The sequence below is a fragment of the Phocoena phocoena genome, chromosome 1, assembly GCF_963924675.1.
Source record: "Phocoena phocoena chromosome 1, mPhoPho1.1, whole genome shotgun sequence".
NCBI classification, from domain to species: Eukaryota; Metazoa; Chordata; class Mammalia; order Artiodactyla; family Phocoenidae; genus Phocoena; species Phocoena phocoena.
In genome coordinates, this window is record NC_089219.1 from 147,993,057 (window position 1) to 148,018,551 (window position 25,495).

General features: G+C 42.4%; 1 protein-coding gene across 1 annotated transcript in view; it reads right to left on the reverse strand.

Moving 5' to 3' along the window:
- Positions 1-10,382: 10,382 nt before the first annotated feature.
- HSD11B1 (hydroxysteroid 11-beta dehydrogenase 1) overlaps positions 10,383-25,495 on the reverse strand; it is a 30,119-nt gene continuing 15,006 nt past the window's right edge. The window contains exons 5-6 of the mRNA XM_065883277.1: positions 12,598-12,741; positions 10,383-10,986 (exon numbers count right to left, since the gene is read on the reverse strand). Of these exons, the coding sequence (XP_065739349.1) occupies positions 10,757-10,986; positions 12,598-12,741 (374 nt within the window). The 3' untranslated portion in view covers positions 10,383-10,756. The remainder of the gene's footprint in view (positions 10,987-12,597; positions 12,742-25,495) is intronic.

Here is a 25,495-nt window from a genome sequence, read left to right on the forward strand (position 1 = left end):
AAGCAGCTTGGTGGAGAAATGAGTCAGAAAGCCTTCAGATTTTCTTTCATTTTCTTTTTTTCAGTTCTAAAAAGGGGTAATCTGATACCCTTAAAAGAATTTTTAAAATAGAAAAAGAAAGACTTCATCTTACCACCCAAACACAAATTAGTTCATATTTTTTACATTCCCTTCTAGTTTTTGCCTGTATGCACACATCTTTTTTTTTTAACAATGTAGATTTTGTGTTGTGAATCTACAATTGTTTTCTTTCCACTTGATACTGTATTATAAATAGTTTTCATGTTTTTACCTTTTTTCATATTTTTACTTTTTAGTGTTGTCACAATCTTTCATAATGTGAGTGTGCTACGATCTGTTTAATAATTTCCTTATTATTGAATGACAGCCATGCCTCCCTAGCATTGCTCAGGATAATGATCAACCGCTGGTTAATACCATTTAATAGACATAAAAATAACTATGAGTTATAATATTATAATTTTCTGTGATTGCAATGATAAATTCAGAGCTGGGATAACTTTCAACTTTGGAACAAGATCACTTTATGTATCATATCTGATACGTCCTGTTGCTCACTCTGAAGGGTTTTGCCCTGAGTGGCAGCCCAGGGCAATAGAGCAGCAAGGGTGCTCCGAAGTAGGGCTGCCTGTGTTGGAAGCCTGGCTTCACCTTTACTGCCTGTTTCAGTTTAGTAAATTATTTAACCTCTTTATATCTCAGTTTCTTCCTCTGTAAAATGACTATAATGATAATCCCTACCCTACGGGATTATTTAAAGATTACATGAGCTAACACTTATGTAGTACTCAGTACATGTTAGCTCTCACTATTATTTTAGCCCTTGTGACCTATCAGTGATGGAGGTAATGGATCCTCACTTGGATCTGCAGTTGTATGAATATGAAGGAATGGTTTCAGTGAGTTTTTGTCTGGTATAATTTCACAAGTATATCTATAGGATAAAAATGTTTAAAGTTATCACTTCAAAAGACCAATAAACATGTGGAACCTTCCATCCATGAGATGATGGCAAAAGTTAAAATATGTAATGTTTTGACAATCTAAATATCTTTATTATTATTCTATTTTTTGTGTTTAATAAAATATGTAACTTTTAAAACTCACTAAACGGACCAGGTTCTTTTAAGAGTACGTGTTACGCTACTCTGTGGAAGAAAAATATTTGACGTGCCTCACAGAGCTCCCCCCACATAAGTGTCTGGCAGGTCATTTACTTCTATTTTTTTATTGGACCAAATCAAATGTGTTCTGACATAAATAATGGGAATCATAATAGCACCTACCTCATTTTGAGCATTAAATGAGTTAATATTCATACAGTAGAATAATGTCTGAACCTAGTGAGTATATGGAAATGTGGGCTAATAAATGAAGTTAAAAAATCATCCCAATGTGTTGACACTCGTTTTAGCTTTTGTATTATGTGATTGATAATTTGATTTATAGGGAGATTATATGGAGGAACTTAATTTGATTTATCTGGAGATTTTGGTCATTTCTAAATTTTAGATTTTACTACAGTGAGCACCTGCATGCATGCAGTTATGCGTTTTCTTCTTTTAAAATATGTCCTTGAGGATGCAAATCTCAGCAGTGGGTTTGCTGGAGCGGTTTCATGAAGACGTGGTTTCCTTCTGATGAGAAAGTTTTGCAGGAAGTGGGCCGGAAGGAGTAGAGCTAAGGTATAGGGCACTGCTGGAGATGGCAAAGTCAGGAGAGCTGCAGAGAGGTGAGGGCCCTCCTACCAGCGTGATAGCTCACTGCTGCTGGGTGTCGGCAAGGAGGCAAAACCAGGGTGGTGTGGTGAAAAGAGTAATGGTCTGGAATCTGGAGAAATGACTTTTACATCCATCTACGCCTCTCTCCTGAAATGCAAAGTTGTTTTGTCCCTGTGGGTCTCAGTTTCCCCTAAAGCCTTTCCCAGTATTAGGGTCTAAGAGTCCTCTATTTCTGATATATTAATTAAATACTTTATACATGCCAAGATCTGTGTTTGGTACTAGGGAGGCAACAATGAGTAAAATACAGCAAGTCCCTTGATGTAGTCATGTAAGACAATTTAAAAGGTAAATTTAGAGTTGGTAAACTCAAGTGATAGGCAAATACAGAAATTTATAGAGGCACGGGAGAGGGGTGGGAGAGCGCCCATCCCAGCCTTGAGGGGTGGGCCCTGGCAGAAGGGGGCAAGTTTTCCTAGAGGGGGTAGTGGTTGAGCTGAGCAGGATTTAAGCAGACTATGGGGAGAGTGAAGAGTGTCTGGGCAGAAGCGGTGGCCTGGGTAGAGGTACGGTGGGAATAGCAGGGCGCCTTCAGAGGGCCAGCGGTTCTGTGTCCTCAGGGAATCCAAAGCTTGGCAGGTGACCTGAGGTGTGTCTGGGGAGGTGGCCGGGGTCCTTGCACATCACTGTAAAGAGTTTAGGTTTTCTATGTACCATTTTACCCAAGGATGGCTTTGGGTATATGCTAGCCTCCACTCGCAGCCAAGACTCTGTCTTGATTTCCCTATACCTTGACATTTCTTTCCCCTGGAGGCTCAGAGCCCCTTGCTTTTGAGGATGACCACTAGCTGTCGCTATTGAACAGATCTGGCTGCCCACAGCTAAAGGCCAATGGTGGTGTTCTAGGCTGCTAGCTCCCGGCGGCCCTACCAGATGCTTGAGTGTGCCCCGCCTCCTCTGGGTCTGTTCATCCGTCCTGCGAGGTGACTCCCCGTAGACACGCAGTGAGGAGGTGGTGGTAGCCCTTGAGCAGAACCTGGGCAAGCTGGGGGAAGGAATTGTGGTGAAGTGCGGTCCACCACACCACCGCAGTCAGCCACTGGGTGGCGCTGCCACCACTGACCGCAGAAAAGGGAGGCCTGTGAAAAGGGTAAGTCTCTGGATAGGACTGCTTTGCTGCTTTGGGATGGAGTAACTTCTGGCGTCCACTCTGTTACCTGGAGTTCGGGGGCCACAGGACTGGTCAAGGACAGTGTGAGGGAGGTCTGGAAGCACACCAGGTCAGCCAACACTGCCATTTTTCGGGTCCTTCAGGCCTCACCCCGGGCCGGCATGTATTTTTTGACTTGTCCCCAGTTTCCACCCTTTGGTTCCAGGTCATGCAATGAGCCAATACACCCTTCCCTTTGGCTTCTGTTTCCTTATTTTCCTTCCCAGCAACTCCCATCTCCAAAGCCTCCCCATTCAGCGGGTGTTCATCTGGGACTTTACTTTTTTAGGAATCCATTTCCCCCTCTCCTTTTTCCTGTGGCATTGCTGTTCGCTGTGTCTGTGTCCTCACCCTGTGTGTTCGGGATCTGTGCAGACTTAATTCTGCTTCTCCTGGCTTTTCTGCCTCTGGGCATTGTAGTTCTAAGGACTCTTTTACCTTTTTAAAAATTCTCTTTTCTTGTCTGCCTTTCCTTTTCACATTTGCCCTGTCTTCGTCCCTGTCTCCCATTCCCCCACCTTTAAAAACCAGAGAATGTAGACATATTCTAAGTCTAACTAGAAAACTTGTGAGTCTAACAACTAGAGAAGTTAGAGTCTAACAACTAGCGGGGGAGGATATAGCAAGTAAGGGGTATCCTGACTTTTCTTGGCATCCTTCATGAGCTGGCGACCCTCTGGGGTGGGCTGGTGATCTAGGGGCGCTGAGAGGCTGACACTGAGGCAGACTTGCTGGAGACATGGTGAGACAGCATGGGTACTTATGTGTTTTTCTCTTCCCTCAATGCTGCAAGTTAATTTGGTTCTCATACCTCCCTTGAGAAATTAAGGGATGCTTCTGGGACCTGATTAGCATATGTGTCCCCGTGCTCTGGGATGGGCACTAATGAAGACGAATGTGGGTTCTTGGCAAATTCCCTGGACAGCAGGCAATGCCAGAAGGTGTAAGGGTTCTACCCAACATGTAGCATCCTCAGAGGGGAACAGGAGTACACTCTGAGCCAAGGGAAGGTTAGGCCTGTAACTAAGGTCCCAAAGGACTGGTTAGTAGCATAACATATGCTGACTGCTTCCTCTCACACAACTTTAGAGCCTTAGTCTCCAAAGGGGATGTGTTGCAGGGACTACTGGGGTGTAGGGAGAAAAATATTAGAATTTCTCTTTATTTTTTTTATCTTGTCTTTTTAAGATTTCTATTTTTGCATATGTTTTGTGCTAGTAAATATTACATGCATATATTATATAAATAGTAGCTATGTATCTATCAGAAATACATATGTCTAATCATTTTTTAATGATGAAGTGTGGGATCCAAAGTTTCAGAGATCACTGCTCTGGAGAATCTTTGGAGCTTGCCATGGACTCTAGCGGAGGCCTGTGATGCTGGCCCAGAGCAGCCCAGCTGAGGAAAAAGGTCCAGCCTGTGTGGACAGACTTGGCGGCGAGGTGGGACTTAGTTGTCCTTGAGAGGGAGCTCTCCAGAAACAGCAGCTGGATGACTGTCCCCCATGCCCATGTGAGTCACAGCCTCTGAGATCAACCTCAGGGTCCCCTGCTACCTGATACCTTAGGGCCTTTTATTACATTCTTTGCTGAGGACAGGTTTCATAGTTTCTCAAAGGGAAATTTGAAGAGGTGGGAGGCCTAGGATATTCTGCAGCATGGGGGGAGCTGTGACTGATTAGGACTTTGCAGATGGTCAGGTGGGAGGGGATCCCGTCACCATGGTTAGGAGCCTGGCATCTTAGGGACTGTGTCCTGCTCTGACTGTATCTCAGACTTGTTTCCGAGGTGATTTACATTTGTGGCAAATACTTGTGGTTGCCTAACGGAACCCCATTTTTGTTTGGGGTGGAAATGTGCTCAGCTGAAAATTCCATCTCTCAACCTCTCTTGAAGGGAGAGGTGGTCCCAAGATGTGACCCTAGCCCAGGGGATGTAAGCTGAAGTCCTCGCTGGGGCTTTCCTATTGGCTGCTTATTAGGGGTCAGAATCAGCTGGTGCACACATTTGACCCTTCACATTCCTCTTTTTTTTTTTGGCATGATGCTGAAGGTGGGGCAGCTGTCTTGTGACCCCACCGTGACAAGGAGGAAGATGGATAATTGGAAATATAGAAGGAGCCTGGCTGCCGGAGGTGCTGGTCTGCTCTTCCCAGACTTTTTGTTATGGAAGGAAAAGAAATCTCTATTTGATTCAGCCATTGCAGGGGTTTTTCTGTTGCTCCCAGGGGAACGCAGTGCTAGCGAACAGGAAGGTGGACTCAGGGCTCGCAGACACAAGGCCATGGCTTCATGCAAGATGCTGACGTCCTTAGAGTTGAAGAACGTGAGCGTCCCCTGTCTCAGGGAGCCCTTGTTCCCTCTTCTTCTCCAGCAATGATGGAAACAAGCTGTCCTGTTACTTGCGAGTCCTTGGAAGAGGAGAGAGGCATTGAGCTGGCCCTTTAAGGATGACTAATTCTGTTAAGAATGTGGAAAGTGAAAGTCAGGGCGAGTGCTGGAGCCGACTGTGCAGGTTTGAGCGAACTGATGGTGCTTAGCTCTGCTAATACAAATTCAGTGGTGGCTTCAAATTGGCCATGGTGAGAGTACTTGTATCATGGAAGTAGGCAAATATTACACATCAGGGCTTTTTTCTTTTTTTTTCTTTTCGGGAGAGCCAGTTTTTAAGCATTTACCAACACACCCTTGGAAAGACCACAAGTTTAGTTTACTAACTACCTTAATATTGTTTCATAGCTTCTCTGCTTTCCCCATGCTGGCTAATAAGTTATAAGTGAGCAGAATCAAGAAGCAGCTGATTTCTACTGAACTCAGGCTGAAGTCTTTTATGTATTTATTTATTTATTTTCTTTTTTCTTTTTTATTTATTTATTTATTTTTTTAACATCTTTATGGGGGTATAATTGCTTTACAATGGTGTGTTAGTTTCTGCTTTATAACAAAGTGAATCAGCTATACATATACATATGCTCCCATGTGTCTTCCCTCTTGCGTCTCCCTCCCTCCCACTCTCCCCATCCCACCCCTCCAGGCTGTCCCAAAGCCCCGAGCTAATATCCCTGTGCCTTGCGGCTGCTTCCCCCTAGCTATCTACCTTACTACGTTTGTTAGTGTGTATATGTCCATGACTCTCTCTCGCCCTGTCAAAACTCACCCTTCCCCCTCCCCATATCCTCAAGTCCGTTCTCCAGTAGGTCTGCGCCTCTATTCCTGTCTTATCCCTAGGTTCTTCATGACATTTTTTTTCCTTAAATTCCATATATATGTGTTAGCATACGGTATTTGTCTTTTTCTTTCTGACTTACTTCACGCTGTATGACAGACTCTAGGTCTATTATGTATTTATTTTTAAAGATCCTTGAATTTTATTTATTTATTTATTTGGCTGTGTCAGGTCTCAGTTGTGGCATGCAGGGTCTTTTGTTGTGCACGGCTCTAGGCATGGGCTTAGTGGCCCCGAGGCATGTGGGATCTTAGTTCCCCAATGAGGGATCCAACCCACATCCTCTGCATCGGAAAGCGGATTCTGAACCACTGGATCACCAGGGAAGTCCCAGGCTGAAGTCTTATTATGTCTTTGGGCCTAAGGTGAGCCCTAAAAGTTCAGCCTGAAGGTAAAACTAATTTTAATCTGACTTTGGCTGTAAAGTTGTCATCCGGTCAAGCCCCTGTCTCGGCATTCGTCTCCTTTCCACGTCATCAGCCTCCTGCCCCCATCCTGTCGACAATCTACAGGGTCTCAGCTCTTGCAAGCCCAGCTTCTTGCCCCAGTTGTGCCACCCACAGAAGCCCCCGATTCTGGGTCCGGGGCAGCAGTTTCTCACTTGCATCCACACATCTTACGCTCTTCCTTATGAACACACCACACGCTCTTCTTACGATGTGACATGACACTCCTCTATCAAGAGCTGGGGTCTGTATGTCCTGTCCTTGAAATGGGGTGGGTCTTCAAAAAACTGCTTCACTAATAGCATATGGTTGGTCGTAATGGGCAATACAGCTTCTGCCTGTCTCTGTGTCTCAGGACACATGCCTTTGGAGCCCGGAGCCACCATGTAAGAAGTCCGGCAGCCCTGAAGCTGCTGTTCTGAGAGACCACGCGGAGAGGCCACAGAAAGCTAGAGAGGCCCAAGGAGCCCTCAGCTGTTCCAGGCTCCAGCTAGCCAAGTCTTTCCAGTTCAGGCACAGGCTGCATGTGCGACGGGGCCTGCAGATGATTTAATGCCTGGCCTTTGAGCCAGCCCAGCTGTGCTGAGTGGAGCAGAAGTGAGCTGTCCCTCTCTGAGCCCTGCCCAGACTGCAGACTCATGAGTGAAGTAAATGTTTCTCTGAGGTACTGGAGATGAAGCCTTCACCATATCTTTAGGGGGGACACACTTCAACCCACAACACTGCCATTGCAAGAAACACAGGTCTGCTCTTCAGAGGGAAGCCATTCCTAATTCTGTCAGGCCTGAGAAGAGTGCTTCATGCAAGTTAGCCTCCCCATTCCATACACTCACACTGACACTCACACGTATGTGTGCACACACCTCCCATTATGTGTGTGTATATATCTATATAAATATTATGTATATAATTTTAACATAAATGGGATTATGTTATACAGATTTGTAAACAACTTGCCTTATACACTTAACAGTATGTCCTGAAGGTCCTTCCATGTGAGTACGTTTAAATCTACCTCATCCCTTGTTATCATGATATAGTCATTTCATAGTATTGATAGCCTGTGGGTAGACAGTAAAGTTGTTTTCAATGTTTTGGTTAGGGTTAGCCCTAACCACAAATGTAATGTTTGGTGGCTTTAAGATTTTCCTAACGGTTAGGACAGTAATTCCTTATGGTAAGAGAATATTTTTGTTAAAAAAATATTGCTGGGTGACCTCCAGGTGGAGTCATAATCTACTTTGCATGATAAATGAGGGAGCAGAAGGAGGGTGGGGGCTGAGCACACTGGGGTCTGAGTCAGGGAAGATGTGGAGCCTGGAGCCGGGAGGAAGCACTTTGAAAGGGACCTGGCCCAGGGGGCCCTTTTGAGTTAAATGATGCCCAGCCATGGAATGTAAACCCAGTCTTCCTTCACCTCTCTGAAATATTAGGAAAAGGTGACATTGCTCACTAATACGTTCAGTGAGAGTGGAATTGGTTTTAGAATCCACAAAGGAATGCTGAATTTTTGTGTCACTGAGGGTGAAAACAGACATCCTTGCACATATATTTTTGAGCTCATTATGAAGTGAGCTAGGCAGGCCAGATTCTCTTACATGGAACTCATCCAATGACAAAAGCCTTTAGGCTGCTGGTATCACTGAAATTGGACCTTGCCTCTGGAGACAGTGGGCAGATATCTAGGGGTAGGGGAGCCAGGTAAGGAGCTGGGTTAGGGACCTTGAGAGGGCATCTTGGGAAGGGCTCCCTGAAAAGATCACTACAACCACCTGTGGGTGAGAGAAAGAGCTGAGTTTATTGCTCTCTCAGGTAAGGGGAAGTACTACCTTGGGTGGAGACTTAGCAGCCTTTCAGAATGGGGAGGGCAAAGTTGGTGTATTTATGAAGTGTTGGAGTCTAGTTTAAGGTGGACTTTCAGTGTGGTGGCTTGATTAGGATTGGGGAAGGGTCGTGATGCAAACATTTCAGATTGGTGACGACAGGGTTTTGACATCAGGTTCCAAAGAGCCTTGAAGAGAATAGCCATTTGATGCTGTCTGTTGAAAAGCTGAGCATTTTTAAATGCGTTTGCAACATTTATCTTCCTGGACAGAAATTGCTTGGAATAGTAAGGTCATGCTGCTGAAGACAAGGGAATTGTAATGTCCAGGTTAGTGAAGACAGCAAATGATGAGGGTGTCAATGGTATTGGTTCTCAGACCTAATTTCTGAGATCATCCCCTTAGGATTCTGGGGAAAACCTCATGTAGTAAGACGTTTAACCTGTACCCAAGCAAATTCTAAGTCGCGTTTAATATTGTCCCCACCCTTCAGTTAAGGAATTATTGCACTCTATGTCATCAACAAAGTCTGTGAAGAGGGAGCCTCATTTCTACAGGAGACTGAGGAGTGTTAATCTGACTGGTCAGAAACCAAGACATCTACTAGATCTCATTTTACATGTGTATGTGTGTGTGTGTGTGTGTGTGTGTGTGTGTATTATGCTATATAGTCAGAAACCAGACTTCACGTTTTTGGTGCATTTTCTCACACACAGGTTCAGTCAGGTCTCTCCTGCTCCCTTTGCCCTGGACATAACCTGGGAAGGTCCATGTTATGGACTGAGAAAAGTCCAGCCATATTCACACTCCCAGATCCAACTCCTTGTATATGCGGCTGGCAGCTCAATGGACTCCAATCTGTTCTGCTGACCAGCCATCTTGATTAAGAAGCAAGAAAAGGAAGTTTACCCTACACTTCCAGACCCATGTCTTGTGTCCCAGCATTACTTCCCGTGGAAACTCTACATTTGGGAGTGTTGGGTTTGTGCTGGATATACACCATCTATCCCTCCAAACACTCTCCATCCTTTTCCACCCCGCTCTGTGTATGGGTATGCTGACCTGTATGGTTTATATCAATCTACACTTTGCCCCTTTGTTCACCTAATAGAAAATACCAACCAGAAATCAGAAGGAGGGAAGTGAATGAGGCTGGTATATTTATTTCCCCAGATCCCTCCCCTGTGGTCCTTGATGGGCTGGTGGTATCCTTTAACTGAATGTCATAGCTCCTGTCATGTGGCACTCTGCAAACACTTCTTTCTATCTGGGCTTTCATAACAGTTCTCACCTCTTTTCCCGATGGTGGGCCTAGGGTTGGAAATAGCTGCAACTAACCCTGAGATACTACATTACCTCTGTGATTTCCCTGTAATCTTGCCCACACTTTTGTAAAAAATCTCCTTTTCATTAACCTCTACTAAAATTATCCAGTTTGCCACTCTTACCTGTTGGGGGACCTGGCCAATATAGGGCTTTGTCGAGTTGTTAATGTTTTGTTTCCTCTTTGGTTGTAGTCACGTGATGCCTGGCAAGTGTTTGATAGATATTTGTTGAATGAATGAATGACTCAATGTGTGAGTGACAGGATTTGAACTCCAACCCCTCCTCTACAAACTTCTAATATACTACTGAGCGTTCACATGTAGAGTACAGCTGCTTGATGCACTCTGAGTACAATAAACGAGTGTAGGTGCTGTGGCTCCAGTTTCCAGGAACCTCCACTTCTTTGGATTTGCCCTGATTGTTCATACCCAGATGTCTTCCTTCCCAGAGGAGCAGTGTGAAATAATGTAAAGACTGTCTGAAATATACAAAATGGTAAAGACACGATGTTCGCTAAATGAAGAGTAGAATGATTTCTTCGACTCAAAAAGAGATAAAAGGTTCATATCACAAAATAAGAAATGTACACTGAAAAGTTTCACATGTATAGGTTATGGTTTTAATGGAGCCGTACTGAATGAACTGAAGTTACAGCCATGAGGTATGAACTTATAAAGTTTATGTGACCTTTATTATAATTGATATTGACTAAGCATTATAACATTATTACATATGAGATAAATTTGATATAACTATCTTGTAATTATATCTGTTGTTACTATCAGGTTCACAATTGCTGGTTCATGACATTCGTACACTTTCTACTGCATAAGTGTTAGAGGAGCTTCTTTAAATTTTGAGATGTGATATGTGACTTGCAACCCTCTGGGAACACTCATATCTCTCTGGGGAGATACCTTCAGGATGGAACTCATGTAGATATCAGGCAGAATTGTTCCAAGCCCCCTTATCATGCCTAGCCCTAAGGAAGTACCTGGTTGTTTATAAATATTTCCATATTATAATTTCGTAAGGAGAGAAATTCCATGATCTTCCTCCCCGGATTTCCCAGCAGGAAAGGAGTCAAGACCGAACTATCATAATATACTTCCTTTTGGCGCAGAGCTCCCCCTTTGATAATCTCCAGGGCACATTCTTCCTTTGGAGATGCTTCTGCCTTGTATATCCCAGCAGTTCCTGTCATGGCTGTTTCTGTAGAACGACAAGAGAAGAGTGGGGTTATCTAAGACTAGCAGAGTCTACACGATAGAAGGCCTGCAGACACCAACAGCTTAGCTTTTAGGGGCTGTTGGCCAGTGCTTGCTCGGCAAGGTCCACGGGCCCTGGCAGGAATACGTGGAGAAGACTGGGTATGTTTAGGGCCTATTGGGCAAAGAGAGGCTTAGTGTTCGTATGGGCCTCGTCTAACTGGATGAAGATTTGTGGAGGCAGCTGGAGGTTACTTGTTGGGAGATTTGAATCACACTCCTCTCTTGGGTGTTTTGGCTGGAGTGAGGGAGTAATATGGGGAAGCAGAATGAGGATAGAGGTCATGTGATGGGAAGTGTCAGTGGGCAAAACCAGCGTGAGGTATGATAACGACTACTGATTTGTAAAAGGAAATGACGGGAGAGAATCCAGACCTTTGCTCCCTTGTCAACACCAATCACTTTCACTTAGAAGGAAACTCTTGTTACCTGCTCTCTTCCTCCAGGTATTCGTGTCCTTCTTGCCCAGCTTCTGTCTCTCTCTCCATCCTTGTTTCATTGTGTTTCTTTGTCTCTCTCTCTCTCTCTCTCGTTCTGTAACTACTACTCAATTTACTCAATTACTCTTAAATAAAGTTTTCTTTTAAAAATTTAAAAAAATTTTATTTATTTATTTGGCTACGCGGCACGCGGGATCTTAGTTCCCCAGCCAGGGAGAGAAACCATGCCCCCTGCAGTGGAAGTGCGGAGTCTTAACCACTGGACCACAGGGAAGTCCCTTAAATAAAGTTTTCTTATCATACTTGCCACATGTTTTAGATAAACTTGCATTTGGACTTAAAGAAAAGTTGTAAAAATTGTGCAAAGTTTTTCCTTATATCCTTCAATCACAACAACATAACCATTGTACAATTATCAACAATAGATATGATAGAATTGGAACAACCTTACTAATTAAACTGCAGGCTTTAGTTTTTCACTAATATCCTTTATATATTCCAGGATCTTATCCAGGATTTCACTTAGTAGTAATTTCTTCTTATTTTCCCTCTTATCTCTGACAGTTCCTCAGTCTTTCCTTGTCTCTCATGGCCTTGATACTGTTGAAGAGTACTGTTCAACTGATTTGTGTAATGCCCCTCAATTTGGGTTTGTCCACTGTTCTTATAATTAGAATGAAGTTATGAATTTTTGGTAAGAATACCCCCAAAATGATACTGTGTCCTTCTCAGTGCATCATATCAAAGGGTTCATGATATCTATGTCTTATTACTGGTGTATTATTAAGGAGAACAAACTCACATTTGATAAGTCTCACATAGGAAAGTAATGGCCGTTGAGTTTTCATGAGGACATAAGGTGTTTAGAACAGGGTCATATGACGAGTGTGGTGTCACTCGGCTCACTTGGTGGTCAGAATGGAAAGAAGGGTCAAAGAGCAGTCAGAGGCTCCACTAATGACAGTGGAGCCCCTTCATTAAAGGGAGAATAGCGCTGTCACTGGTTTTCAGTGCATGACACATGACGATATCAGGGAGTTCAGCACCCTCTTTACCCACAATGGTAAGAAAGACAATCCATCTACAGGCCATTTATTCCAGTCTCTTGACCTTACCTGTGTCTATGAGGCCAAGGATACAGAGGGTGATCGACACATTGACATTGGTCACTGCATATTCCACCCTGATAGAGGAGAAGAACCCATCCAGAGCAAACTTGCTTGCAGAATAGGCAGCAATAAGTGGATTAGCTGTTTTCCCTAAATGATATAGAGATGGGTTAACACGGGGACCTATTTCAACTCTGACGGAGCTGATCTGTGTTTTATCAGTAGCAGGCTTTGTAACCCCTGTGAAGTCCTTTTACCCTTTGAATCTTAGTTTTTCTCTACTCCCCAAAGAGATTATTATGCTGTGTTGAATTTCTGAAAGAGAAAAAACATTAAGGTATCAAAGAAACTCCCCTTGATGAGACTGGGATGCAGTGTGGAGTGGGCTGCAGGAAAGCCTTCAATGAAGAGGGATTAGTTAGATTTTTAGTAAAGATAGTAAATATGTGGATTATGAAAGACCCATGTAATTCCACAGCTGCTAACTTTTCCACCTCTGACCCAAGAGCGCTGGAAGGGTTTGGCAAGGGCTGTCTACACAGAAACCTATCACTGATTTACTCGCTATGCAAGGGGAATGAAAACTCCTGTCTTTGTTTTCTACTCCATATCACTTTTCTTACTTTCATCAGCCTGGTTAATTCTCACTCAGGTTTTTGGAGGATATGTGGACATATGCCTGATAGCATAACCTATTCATTATACCCTTTCCAAGATGAGAGAGTAGTGGTGTCCTGAGACCTTAGACTCTTTTCTCAGCATTATTATAACAGCTACTTTAAAATCCGTGTCTGCTAATTCTAAAATCTGGGTCATTTAGGACTGATATCCATTGATTGCCTTTCCCTCCTGAGTATGGATCACATATTCCTATTCTTGTATGTGCAGTAATTTTTCATTGTATCCTTGATATTGTAAGAGTCTCTGGATTCTGTCATATTCCTCCAAAGAGTATTCATTTTTATTTTTTAGTTTTTGGTAGACAGTTAACTTGGCTGAAACTCTGTGTCTCTTGCAGTAAGTACCAGATGAAATCTCTGTTAATTATTTGAATCTTAACTGGGCCTCTTGGTATCTACACTGCCCTGTGAGTATTTCAGGGGACAAATAGAGATTTGAGAAGGGTTTACAGACAGAATTTGGTGCTCTTTCCTTTCTGGGGTGTCTCCCTTCACTTTCCAGCTGCTACAGAAACCCCAAACTCTTCCTTCTGCTTTTACAAGGTAGTAAGATGGCAGATTTCAATCCTAAAAATGACACTGATTGGGGTCTGCCCTTGAGCACAAGCTACAAAATTGGGAAACTCATCTAGTGTCATTTCCCTCTTTCAAGTGCCAACAACTCTCCAGTTTCTTCTTTTGATTCTTCTCTTCAGTGCTTTCAATGGTTGTTTTCTGTATTTTGTCTAAGTTTGTTATCTGGAGAAGGTTGGTCTATTAGGTATTACCCTGCCATTATTGGAATTGGAACCTCTGTGAGTTTTTAAAATATAATGAAGTTTCCAATTCCATTCTTCCAATGAAGGAAGAATGATTTATTCAGTAAAGATGCTGGGAAAGTTGTTTAACTAATTGGAAAAAATTGTTAGCTCTTTGTTTTATGTCATATATCAGAAAATGATACATGGAAAATTATGGCAGGTGGTGTTGTCTACCCAATATCCATTTCCCTTTCTTTAATAAAAGAATCTAATTTTGTTCAGGATAGCAATGTATTCAGATAAAAATATTTACTTCTTCAAGATTCCCTTGCTCTTTTGGGTAGTCATGTGATCTAAATCTGGCCAATGAGAAATCTAGTAGTTGGGGTCTCCCGGAAAGATACTGATTACCTGATAAACTAGATGGATTCAGGTGACATGCAGCTTTTACATTTTGCCCTTTCTCTTTTTTTCTAAGTAGACTACAGATGTGATGCCTAAAATTGCAGTCGTCATTTATGAACTTGAGGAAAAGCTGTATATTAATTATATAATTAAGGATTATAGAACAAAAATGTGGAATGAGCTTAGATTCTTGAAGATATAGTAAGTCCATCAAACCAGCCCTGAACTTATTACCTGAGAAAAGGAAATCCTATTTAGTGTTAAGCCATTTTTTTAAGTGGAGTTTTTGTTACATGCACAGCAGAATGAATCTCCTGACTGATGAAAACATTCAATCATAGAAAGATAATATAGGCAAACACTTACCAGATTCTCGTTTATGAAAAATCATTCTAACATAAAAGTAAAAAAAACAGGTAAAGGCAAAGAATATTTTATTATACAAAATGTAAAATTTCTATATGCCAAAACGGTAACTATAATAATTTCACTATAAAGATAAAGGGTAAATGATAAACTAGAAAATCATTTTCAACATATTAGTCAGACAAAAGCTTAATATCATCAATCTTTAGTATATAAAGAACTCTTAAAAATTCAAAAAATACAAACAAATCTCTGTAGGGAAACACTCCATCCTCAATCCTCAATCATGAGTTTTGGCTTGAGATAACTCTACAGTCAAGTTCCAGGAATGGGTGTGTAACACAGGATGGCCAATCAGAGTTTCTGATACCACTGGGTTACTGACTAGTCTAAGGTTGGACCAAAGACCCAAGCAGGGCATCAAGATACATTGTTGTTGCTTAACAAGAAATCAGTTCCCTTTTCTTCCTCTGTATCAGAACCCCAACTGAATTCATGTTTCCACCTGTTGCAGAGACTGCAGTATTCTCTCCAAATATCTTCTGCCCCTCTTCCTTAGCAGTAGAATCCCGGATTTGTAGCTGGGCTCTGTTATATGGAATAAAGTCCACACTTCTCAGCTTCTTTCAGCCAGATGGTGCCAAATGACTAAGTGCCATCCAATAAGTTGCACACAAAAGTGTGTCATGTGATTTCTGGGATATGTCCTTAAAGGAAGAAATCAGTCTCTCCTTTCTCAATCCTTCCTCCTTCTTGTTTCCTGAAGGTTGACCCCAGAACTATCATGGACCTTGAAGTAGAAGCCGTATGTTGAGAATGGCAGAGCATTTAGAGAAAAGGAAGGAACCTGGGTGACCGTGGAGCTGCCATCCTAGCTCTATACTGCTTACCTCCAGACTTGATTTGCCTTTTAACTTATTATATCCACTGTTATTTTAGGTTTTCTGTGTCAGAGAGCTGCACCTAATCCATGTTGAGAGTCTCCCTCACTTTTATGTAGCCCATGTGCCAAAGGAAAGCTGATACCAGCTCTAACTCTAGGGGTGGCTTGTATGATTTATTTAATACCATCCTCCTTGCCCATGATTGTTACTGGAATGGGCATGGGGCCCAGTTTGGACCAATGAGACTTGAGCAGAATCTTGTTGGAGTATCTGGGAAAGTGCTTTGCCCTTGTGGGAGAGTTTCTTAAAGTAGAAATCCTGTTTCTCTTCTGCTGGACATTTCCGTGTACGGATATGGGGGCTGAAATTGCTACATCTATCTCACTGTCAGCCTGAGGATGAAGCCACACATGGAGGAGAGCAGAGCCAAGAGAGTCACGGGGACCCTGAGCTTGAGCCAAGTCAGTTGCCTGCCCTGCATCTGGACTTCCACTTATGTCAATAATTTTCCTGTTGTTTAAGTCAAAAATAGATCCAAATTGTTTATAAGAATAGCACAATTGTCAAAACTATGAGTTCTCGAGTTAGATGACCTGGGTGTGAAATCCCAAGTATGCCATTTCTTAGCTGTAATATGTGGATAATAATATTACTAAGCTGAAGTAATCCATGTAATAGACTTAGGACAAACTGACACTTAGTAAATGCTATTATTAGTAGTATTAGTATTTCAAATTGGTGAGAAAAGCATGAGCTGTTCCAAAAATCACGTTGGAACAAATAGCTAGCTATTTGAAGAAAAGAAAAATGCCATTCTAATAAATAAATTCAAATTATATTAGAGAATATATGTGGAAAATAAAATAATAAAATATGTGTGAATATATAACCTCAAGGTAAGAGATATTCTTTTCGTGGTACGCGGGCTTCTCAGTGCTGTGGCCTCTCACGTTGCGGAGCACAGGCTCCGGATGCGCAGGCTCAGCGGCCATGGCTCGCAGGCCCAGCCGCTCCGCGGCATGTGGGATCCCCCGGACCGGATCCGGGGAACGAACCCCCGTCCCCTGCGTCGGCAGGCAGACTCTCAACCACTGCGCCACCAGGGAAGCCCCTGTTTTGTATTCTTGATTACGACCTAGGTAACGATCAAAATAATAAGGATTCTAAGTTGTTTTGCAGGAGAAAAGGGACAGATTTTTTTTTTTATTGTTGTTGTTCCTGAGAGGAAGGTGAGAAAAGAGAGAAAGGGAAAGAGGAAGAAAGGAGAGGGGTACGGAAGGAGCCATGGCAGAAGAGTTTTTGAAAAATTCATCAGATAGCTGTATGGTTTCAAAAAACGTTTTAAATGGTGAAGAGAAATACTGAATTGACATAGAGATGGCCAACAGGCACATGAAAAAATGCTCAACATTGCTAATTATTAGAGAAATGCAAATCAAAACTACAATGAGGCACCACTTCACACTGTTCAGAATGGCCATCATTAAAAAGTCTACAAATAATAAATGCTGGAGAGGGTGTGGAGGAAAGGGAACCATCCTACCCTATTGGTGGAAATGTAAATTGGTACAGCCACTATGGAGAACAGTATGGAGGTTCCATAAAAACTAAAAATAGAGTTACCATGTGATCCTGCAATCCCACTCCTGGGCATATATCCAGAAAAAACTCTAATTTGAAAAGATACACACATGCCAATGTTCATTGCAGCACTATTTACAATAGCCAAGACATGGAATCACCTTAAATGTCCATCGAGAGATGAATGGATAAAGATGTGGTACGTGTGTGTGTGTGTGTGTGTGTGTGTGTATATATAAAATGAAATATATATACATATAATGAAACGTTACTCAGCTATAAAAAGAATGAAATAATGTGATTTGCAGCAACACGCATGGACCTTGAGATTATCATACTAAGTGAAGTAAGTCAGACAAAGATAAATATCATATGATATTGCCTATATGTGGAATCTAAAAAAAAAATTCAGATGAACTAATTTACAAAGCAGAAATAGACACACAGACATAGAAAACTTATGGTTACCAAAGGGGAAAGGTGGGGAGGGATAAATTAGGAGTTTGGGATTAACATATACACACTACTATATATAAAATAGATAACCAACAAGGACCTACTATAATACAGGGAACAATACTCGATATTTTGTAATAACTTATAATAGAAAAGAGTCTGAAAAAGAATAGGTATATTATGTATAATTGAATTACTTTGCTGTACACCTGAAACTAACACACACACACACACACATACACACACACAAAATACTGAACTATTAGACAGGGGTCAAGATTGAACAGACTACTGAAAGTTTTTCATCTTTATTATGAAAATTATGCATGAGGTACACTTTAACCTAACTACCTATGGGAACTGTCAGTTTTTCAGCTGAAGGCTGCAGCTGTCATTGACATTCATTATAACCATATTTCATTTCTTAAATTTTGTGACCTGCCACTGATCTGCAAACCTTTAAACCAGTAGTTCTCATATTTAATTCCCATAAGCACCATGTGTCAAGAACATGCAGTTTTGAGCCCACCTCTTCCTCAGAGTCTTCTAGTTGGTGTTTTGGGGTAGAGGCTGTGCTGAAGGGTTCAGTAGGAAAGAGGGTCATAAACCATATCTAGGGTGGTTTTAAAGGTGGATATGGGAGCAGGAAAGGTATGGCGACATAAGCTTACTGGACCTGATCTAGGAACTTACAGGAGAAATGGAGGGGGAAGGTCTTTGGAAGGGGCTGAAGTCTCTGACAATGATAATTGGATGAGCCGTCAGTAAATTATGAGCTGTTGGATCTCTTTAAAGCTCATACTAGTATGATCAGGGAAAACATCTGTCCCAGATCTAAAGTGGATATTCAGGTGAAGAAACATATTGGACTAACCAGGAAACTTCACCTGCAGGAGGTAAGTTCTGAGCTCTGCTTTGATGAAAGAAAGTGCAGGAAGGGCCAGGTTGGTGGGGGAACGGTTTGTACAAAGACTAGGGGTGGGAATGAGTTAGTTACAATGAAAAGCCAATGGAACAAGAAAAATAACAACAAAGTTTATTATATTTTCTCCTCTGTAGAAGTATAGGCTTATAAGCACATATCCAAAGCCCTTAGGGCCTGATGTGTTATGGAATTAGTTTTGGAATTTAGAAGATGGTGTGAGGCTTATACAGTGTATTCCATAACACTCCCAGTAGGGCCTGGGGAGGCATCCTGTAAGCAAACACATTATAATTTCTGCACTAAGATATTTGAAAGTTCACACAGAGATAAAGGCTTTAAGTAGCCTCACTTTAGTTCAAGTTAAATAAATTACAGTAAGTCCCTTACATACAAACGAGTTCTGTTCCGAGAGCGCATTCCTAAGTCCACTTTGTTCGTAAGTCCAGCAAAATTAGCCTATGTACTCAACTAACACAATCGGCTATATAGTACTGTACTGTAATAGGTTTATAATACTTTTCACACAAATAATACATAAAAAACAAACAAACACAAAAAAAACAACGAAAACATTTTTAATCTTATAGTATAGTACCTTGAAAGGTACAGTAGTACAATACAACAGCTGGCATACAAGGGCTGGCATCGAGTGAACAGGCAAGAAGAGTTACTGACTGGAGGAGGGAGAGGAGGTGGGAGGTGGTAGAGCTGAAGGATCATCAGCAATAGGAGACGGAGGGCAAGCTGCCATTTCACTCACGCCCGACGTTGATGGCACAGGTTCTGGCTCCTTGGTGGATTCAGTTCTATCTACCCTCTTGAAAAAATGATCCAGTGATGTCTGGGTAGTAGCTCTTTTTTTTTTCTCGTCATAGATGACACGGTGGCATTGGATTGCATTCTGAATGGCTGCTGCAACCTTCATGTACCGTTCTACATTCGGGTCCTGTGCCTCAAAAACTAACAGTGCCTCCTCAGATAAAGAAAATCCCCTTGCCATTTCCTGCATCGTGAATCTCTTTGGTTCTTCAGTTACTTCTTCCTCTTGTCTCTCTTTGTCCTTTTTCTGGACCTTCAATACCATCAGGTCCTCATTAGTAAGCTCCTCGTGTTGCACATAAACAGTACTGTACAGTAAAGTACACAAAAGCACAACCACTTGTAGAGGATGCATGTATGTAGCAATGTACACCAGACACGTGAACTAACTTACGTGACTGGACATTTGAATGCATGTTCTCATCTTTGAAAGTTTGCAACTTGAAGATTCGTATGTAGGGGATTTACTTGCGTATAGAATTAATTATTTTAAAAAAATCCTTGGTTTTCGGAGTTTTTCTTTTACTCCACAAAACTTTTTGGATATTTGGAAATTGCAGATAAAGGATTGTAAACCAGTCTAGGCTCGCTAAAGGAAAGCTGAAACATATCAAAAAATAAAAAAAAAAGAGGAAAGAGGAAAAAACCTCCTAGGTTCTCACGATTCCAAACAATCTTGGTGCATTTCGTTAAAGTCTGTTTTCTCTTCACAGCACTATTCTTAATCATCTCCCCACATAACGCTAATTAGCTTGTGTGAGGAAACCTTTGCATTCTGCTCTAGGTGAAATATATTTCGAAGTTTCAGAGAGCTGAAAAGGGCAAAAGCCCTCTAAAAACACAAACTTTTATTTTTCAAAAAGGATCTTTGAGCTAAGGGGACCTGGTCAAAATGGAATAAATAATATGCAACCGGATGTTAAAATATGACTTTTCCTGCTCTAATTTCAGCTGAGGTTCAAAGACTGAGAACATAGTAAATGGCAAAAGCCTCCATATTCTGAAGGGAGGTTCCAGACTACCTGTGCACCTTATGTAGGATGTGGTAACACAAACAACCCCCCCAAAACCCTAAACATAAAATCTAGTTTGCAACACGTAGACCCTTAACCATCCCAAGGGAATAAAAAGGGCTGAAGGTGAAGAGGTTGGAAAGGACAGGCGTTAGGGAGAGGAAAAGAACAGTGTCTCAATGAGCTTCCAAGAAGAAGGGGTTAATCCTTGTGAGAAGAGCTTCAAGGGCACCTCGTGGAGAACTTGTCCCCAGGAATTTGAGGGGCACTAAGGGCTGTTTTTTTTTTTCGGTACGCGGGCCTCTCACTGTTGTGGCCTCTCCCGTTGCGGAGCACAGGCTCCGGACGCGCAGGCTCAGTGGCCATGGCTCACGGGCACAGCCGCTCCGCGGCATGTGGGATCTTCCTGGACCGGGGCACGAACCCACGTCCCCTGCATCGGCAGGCGGACTCTCAACCACTGCGCCACCAGGGAAGCCCAGGGCTGAGGTTTGACCCAACCTGAGAGGCGCTGGTTACGGGCAAGGCCACTGCAGAGCTAGTGCAAATTGTGTCGTACGTAAGGGAACTCTCCCTGTGGGGGGCCTGAAATCCAGCCCACACTCTGCTTGCCAACCTGCGGGTCTTGTCCCAGGGCTCATCCCTTCTCCCCTAGAGTCATTTCCAGTCCTGCCCAAAAGGACAGCCCTATGTGATTAGTGTATCCGCCTGTACTCCCACTGTATTCTCAGAGTCTGAGGGAAATGACATAAGCAAGTACTGCCCAGCGCACAGGAAGAACTCTCAATATCCCAGCAAGGACCTCCAAAGAACCCGTGAAAGCGCCCAGTGGAAGAGTCAGGTGTGGTCATCCTCCCAGTCCAGAGAACATGAGCTTTCAACATGCACTGTGTCCAGAGGAGACTGATGCTGTAATAGCTGAGTACCAGCCAAGGAAGATCTTTCCTACCCTGAACTTTTCTTCCCTGCATCCTCCCTTTCCTTTTATAGGAGAGGCTAGAGGGAGCCTGATGACTAGGGAGATGCGGAACAGGAGGAAAAGTTGAACACATGTCTCTTTCCTATCCCAGGTCTCCTATGACAACAGGTTCAAGCTTGATGAGGTCATTACAAATGAATGGACATTTAATTACTGAAGTGAGACCTTTCCTGAGACTGGAAGCAGCTGGAGGATCTTTTATTATCCTAGAGTATTGCCATCTGCCCTCAATCACAGCCAGGTTCAGAGAAGAACTCACCCATAGAACAGGTCTGAAGGAAAGAATAAGTTTGTTTTCTGATTGCACCTTACGAGATCCACCGTTCAACCACTGCTCATAAAAAATATACCAGAATATGAACCTAATTAAATCAAATGAATAACTGAATGAATGAATAAATAAAACAAACAAACAAACAAATAAATAAACTGTTCTAATATGCATGACTCAGTCATGAAAGTGAAGGGATTAGAAGCCCGAGTGCTTTTGGTCAGGGTTAAGTTTGGGTTTACGTAGGGAGAATGGAGCCTGCAGTGAGATTTATCTTCCGGGAAGTTTTAGACCACAAAGAACCAGAGCTATGGTGACCGTATTTCCTGAAGCAAAATATGGGACACGGAATCTGACAAGTAAGAGTGCAGACTTGGTGATAAATGGGACAGACTGCAATTAGCTCTGTCCCAGAAACGCAGGGACTTAGCCACTGTAGAAACAGCAAGAGCCAGAGAGCTGGCAGATGAGCTGCGCGCTGGAGCTTGTTAGCTGAGCAGAAGAGGTCAAAAGCAGGCCTCGGTGCTTTTGTTCATCCACTCCACACCCTCCATCCCCAACTGCTTTGCTGAGATTTTGAAATGATTTCCATTCCAAAGGCAGATTTTAAACTACTTTAATTGAGAACTCGGAAGAAAGTGCACAGGATTGAAAAGCTTCATTCCTGCATGCCCTTAGACTTTCAGAGTGACCCCAGGAAAATGTGCCACATCCTCTGTTGAGCAAGCCCCAGCTTGAGGTTCATCATGCCTCAAAGCCTGGGTCCTGCCCAGTTTTTCTAGCTCTTCCTAGAATATTTTTTCTCAGCTAGGACCCTCATGGTCTAAACTCTTTAGTTGTTTGGGTTGAGTTGGGTGCTAAAGATAAATCCTTCTCTTTTCCAAGCTTTGGTAACCTGAGGTGTCTTCATAGGTATTGAGACAACCCACAATTTATCCAATAATAATTGAAATAATGGGAATGGATGGGATTGTCCAGGGAGAGTATGTCGGGTGAAAAGAGACACAAGGGCTTACAATGGAAAGAATCCTGAGGAAACCAACAAGACAGAACTGAGACAGGCAGTCAGAGCAGCTAGAGGAAACCCAGGGAAGGATTTTGGCTGAAGACAAGAGAGTGTATGGTGTAGAATCAGCACAAAATCCTGCAGAGATGAGATAAAACCTGTAAAATTTCACAAGGCAACTTTGGCAAGAGCATTTCTGTGCAGGTACGGGACCTGGGAAATGTAGCTCCTCCTTAGGTCCTTAGCACATCTCCTAAGGCAAGAATAAAAGAATAGATTTTAAGAACCCCCATAGTTGAAGGGTGGACCCAAACCAGTTCCACCAGCATCACCTCATCTCCCATAGAAAGCCTAAGTAGTTGTACTTGGAGAGAGGAGTGTTGTCAGTGTCCTATGTGTTCATCCACCAGAGGTCAGTTCATCCACTAAGGGTCAGGTTCATCCACCAAGGGTCAGGGGAGGCATTTGCATTGCCTTCATCTTAATCAGCATGAGAGGGACTTCAAGAGGATTTTTTGGAGACCTTTACAAGTATCCTGGAGTTTGGGGATTGGTATCTGACACACACCTGGAAGTCTAAAGGCAAGAGGCAGGGCTGGAACTGCTCTAGCTTGAGAGTGGATCTGAGTGCATTGTGGGATCAAATATATCCACACACAGCAGGCTTCCCAGAGACCTGGGAAGGGTGAAGGGGGACTGGCTTGGTGTCACCTACTCAGGGATGGTGGGTGGACTGGGTCAAGAAGGCTGGATTTATTGAAGCCCTGGAGCTGAGGAGGACACTTAAAGGAGTGAGCTAGAGGGACCACTGTTCATGTCAAGGGGGTCTCCTGCAGGGGATCTCTGAGGAACCCACAATAAAGCCCCACAGAATCCACCCTCACTTCCTCCAAGTCAATAGAGCCCTAAGATGGGGATTTTTTTTCTTTTGAAATAATTTCAGATCTACGCAGGGGTTGCAAGAATAGTACAAATGACACACCCCTCTTCCTGAACTATTTGAGAGTAATTGCTATAATTTAGGTAGTTGCTGACCTGATACCCCATTGCTCCTGGATATGTTAGCATGCATTTCCTACACGTAGGGACATTCTCCTACATAACCATCTAAATGAAGAAAGTAATTTATAAGTTTCTTAGAACTGCTGTAATACATTACAATAAGCTGGATGACTTAAGACAACAGAAATGTATTTTCTCACGGTTCTGAAGACCAGAAGTCTGAAATCAAGGTGTTGGCAAGGCTGCACTCTTTCCAAAGGCTCTAGGGGAGGGAGCATCTTCCTTTGCCTCTTCCAGCTTCTAATGGCTGTCAGCATTCCTTACAGCTGCAAACTCTGCCTCTATCTTCACGTGGACCTCTCCTTGTTTCCTTCTGTCTTTGTCTTCTCTTCTGTCTCTTATAAGGACACTTGTCATTGGTTTTAGGGTCCACCCAGATAATCTTGGATTATATATTGCAAGACCCTTAACTTAATCACACCTGAAAAGGCCTTTTTTTTCCAAATAAGGTCATCTACACAAGTTCAGGGAGTTTGGATGTAGACATATCTTCTGAAGGCCACCATTCAACCTACTCTATCAACATCGATGTATCCATTTCATCTAGTCCGAAGACCCCATTCAAGTTTGTCACATGTCCCGATGATATTCTTTATAGCAAAGGATTCAATCAAGGATCACATGTTGCATATAGTTGTCATGACTCTTTAGCTTCCTTCAAGCTGGAACATTCTCTAGTCTTTCCTTGACTTTCATGAGTTTGACACTGTCGAAGAGTATGCCAGTCATTTTGTACTGGAGTTGGTTTATCCTGGATCATGAGAGCTGGTTGTGCAATTTTCATGAGTTTTGCAAGCAGGTTGATCTTGATATGGCTATCAAGAGATTATTTACACCATGGAAATGCTACCAAGCAGAGTTCTTAATGTTCCCCTTCTAAAGAGCTAGTGGGTAAACATTTACCAGCTCACTGCACATGAATGTCCCTCAGTTTGGATTTCTCTGTTTCCTATGATTTGATTCAGGCATATATTTTTGGCAGAATCATACAAATAATTATCTTCTTTTCACACTGTATCCCATAAAATGATACATGATTTCGATTTATTCCATTACTGGCGATGTTAAGTAACTTTGATCATTTGATTCAGGTCGTGTCTGTCAGGTCTCTCCACTGTAAAATTACTCTTTTTTTCTCCTGTAATCAATAAGTATTTTGTAGGATGGTACTTTTTTAAAAAATATTTTAACCATTTTTAAGTCTACAGTTCAGTGGCATTAAGTACATTCACACTGTTGTGCAACTATCACCACTTTTTATCTCCAGAGCTCTTTTCGTCTTGCAAAATGGAAACTCTGTACCTATTAAACAATAACTCCCCGTTCCCCTGTCCCCTGAGTCTCTGGCAACCACCATTTTACTTTCTCTCTATGGCCTTGACTACTCTCAGTACTCATAAGTTTAATCATGCAGTATTTGTCTTTTTGTGACTGACTTACTTCACTTAGAGTAATGTTCTCAGGGTTTACCCATGTTGTAGCATATATCAGAATTTCCTTTCTTTTGAAGGCCGAATTGTATATATGTACCACAATTCAAGTTGCTTATCTATTATCTGTTGATGGACAATTGGGTTGCTTCCATGTTTTAGCTATTGCGAATAATGCTGCCATGAATGTGAGGGTACAAATATCTCTTCAAGACTCTGCTTTCCAAACATATTGATTCACTGTGTTGTACACCTGAAACTAATATAACATTGTAAAGCAACTATAC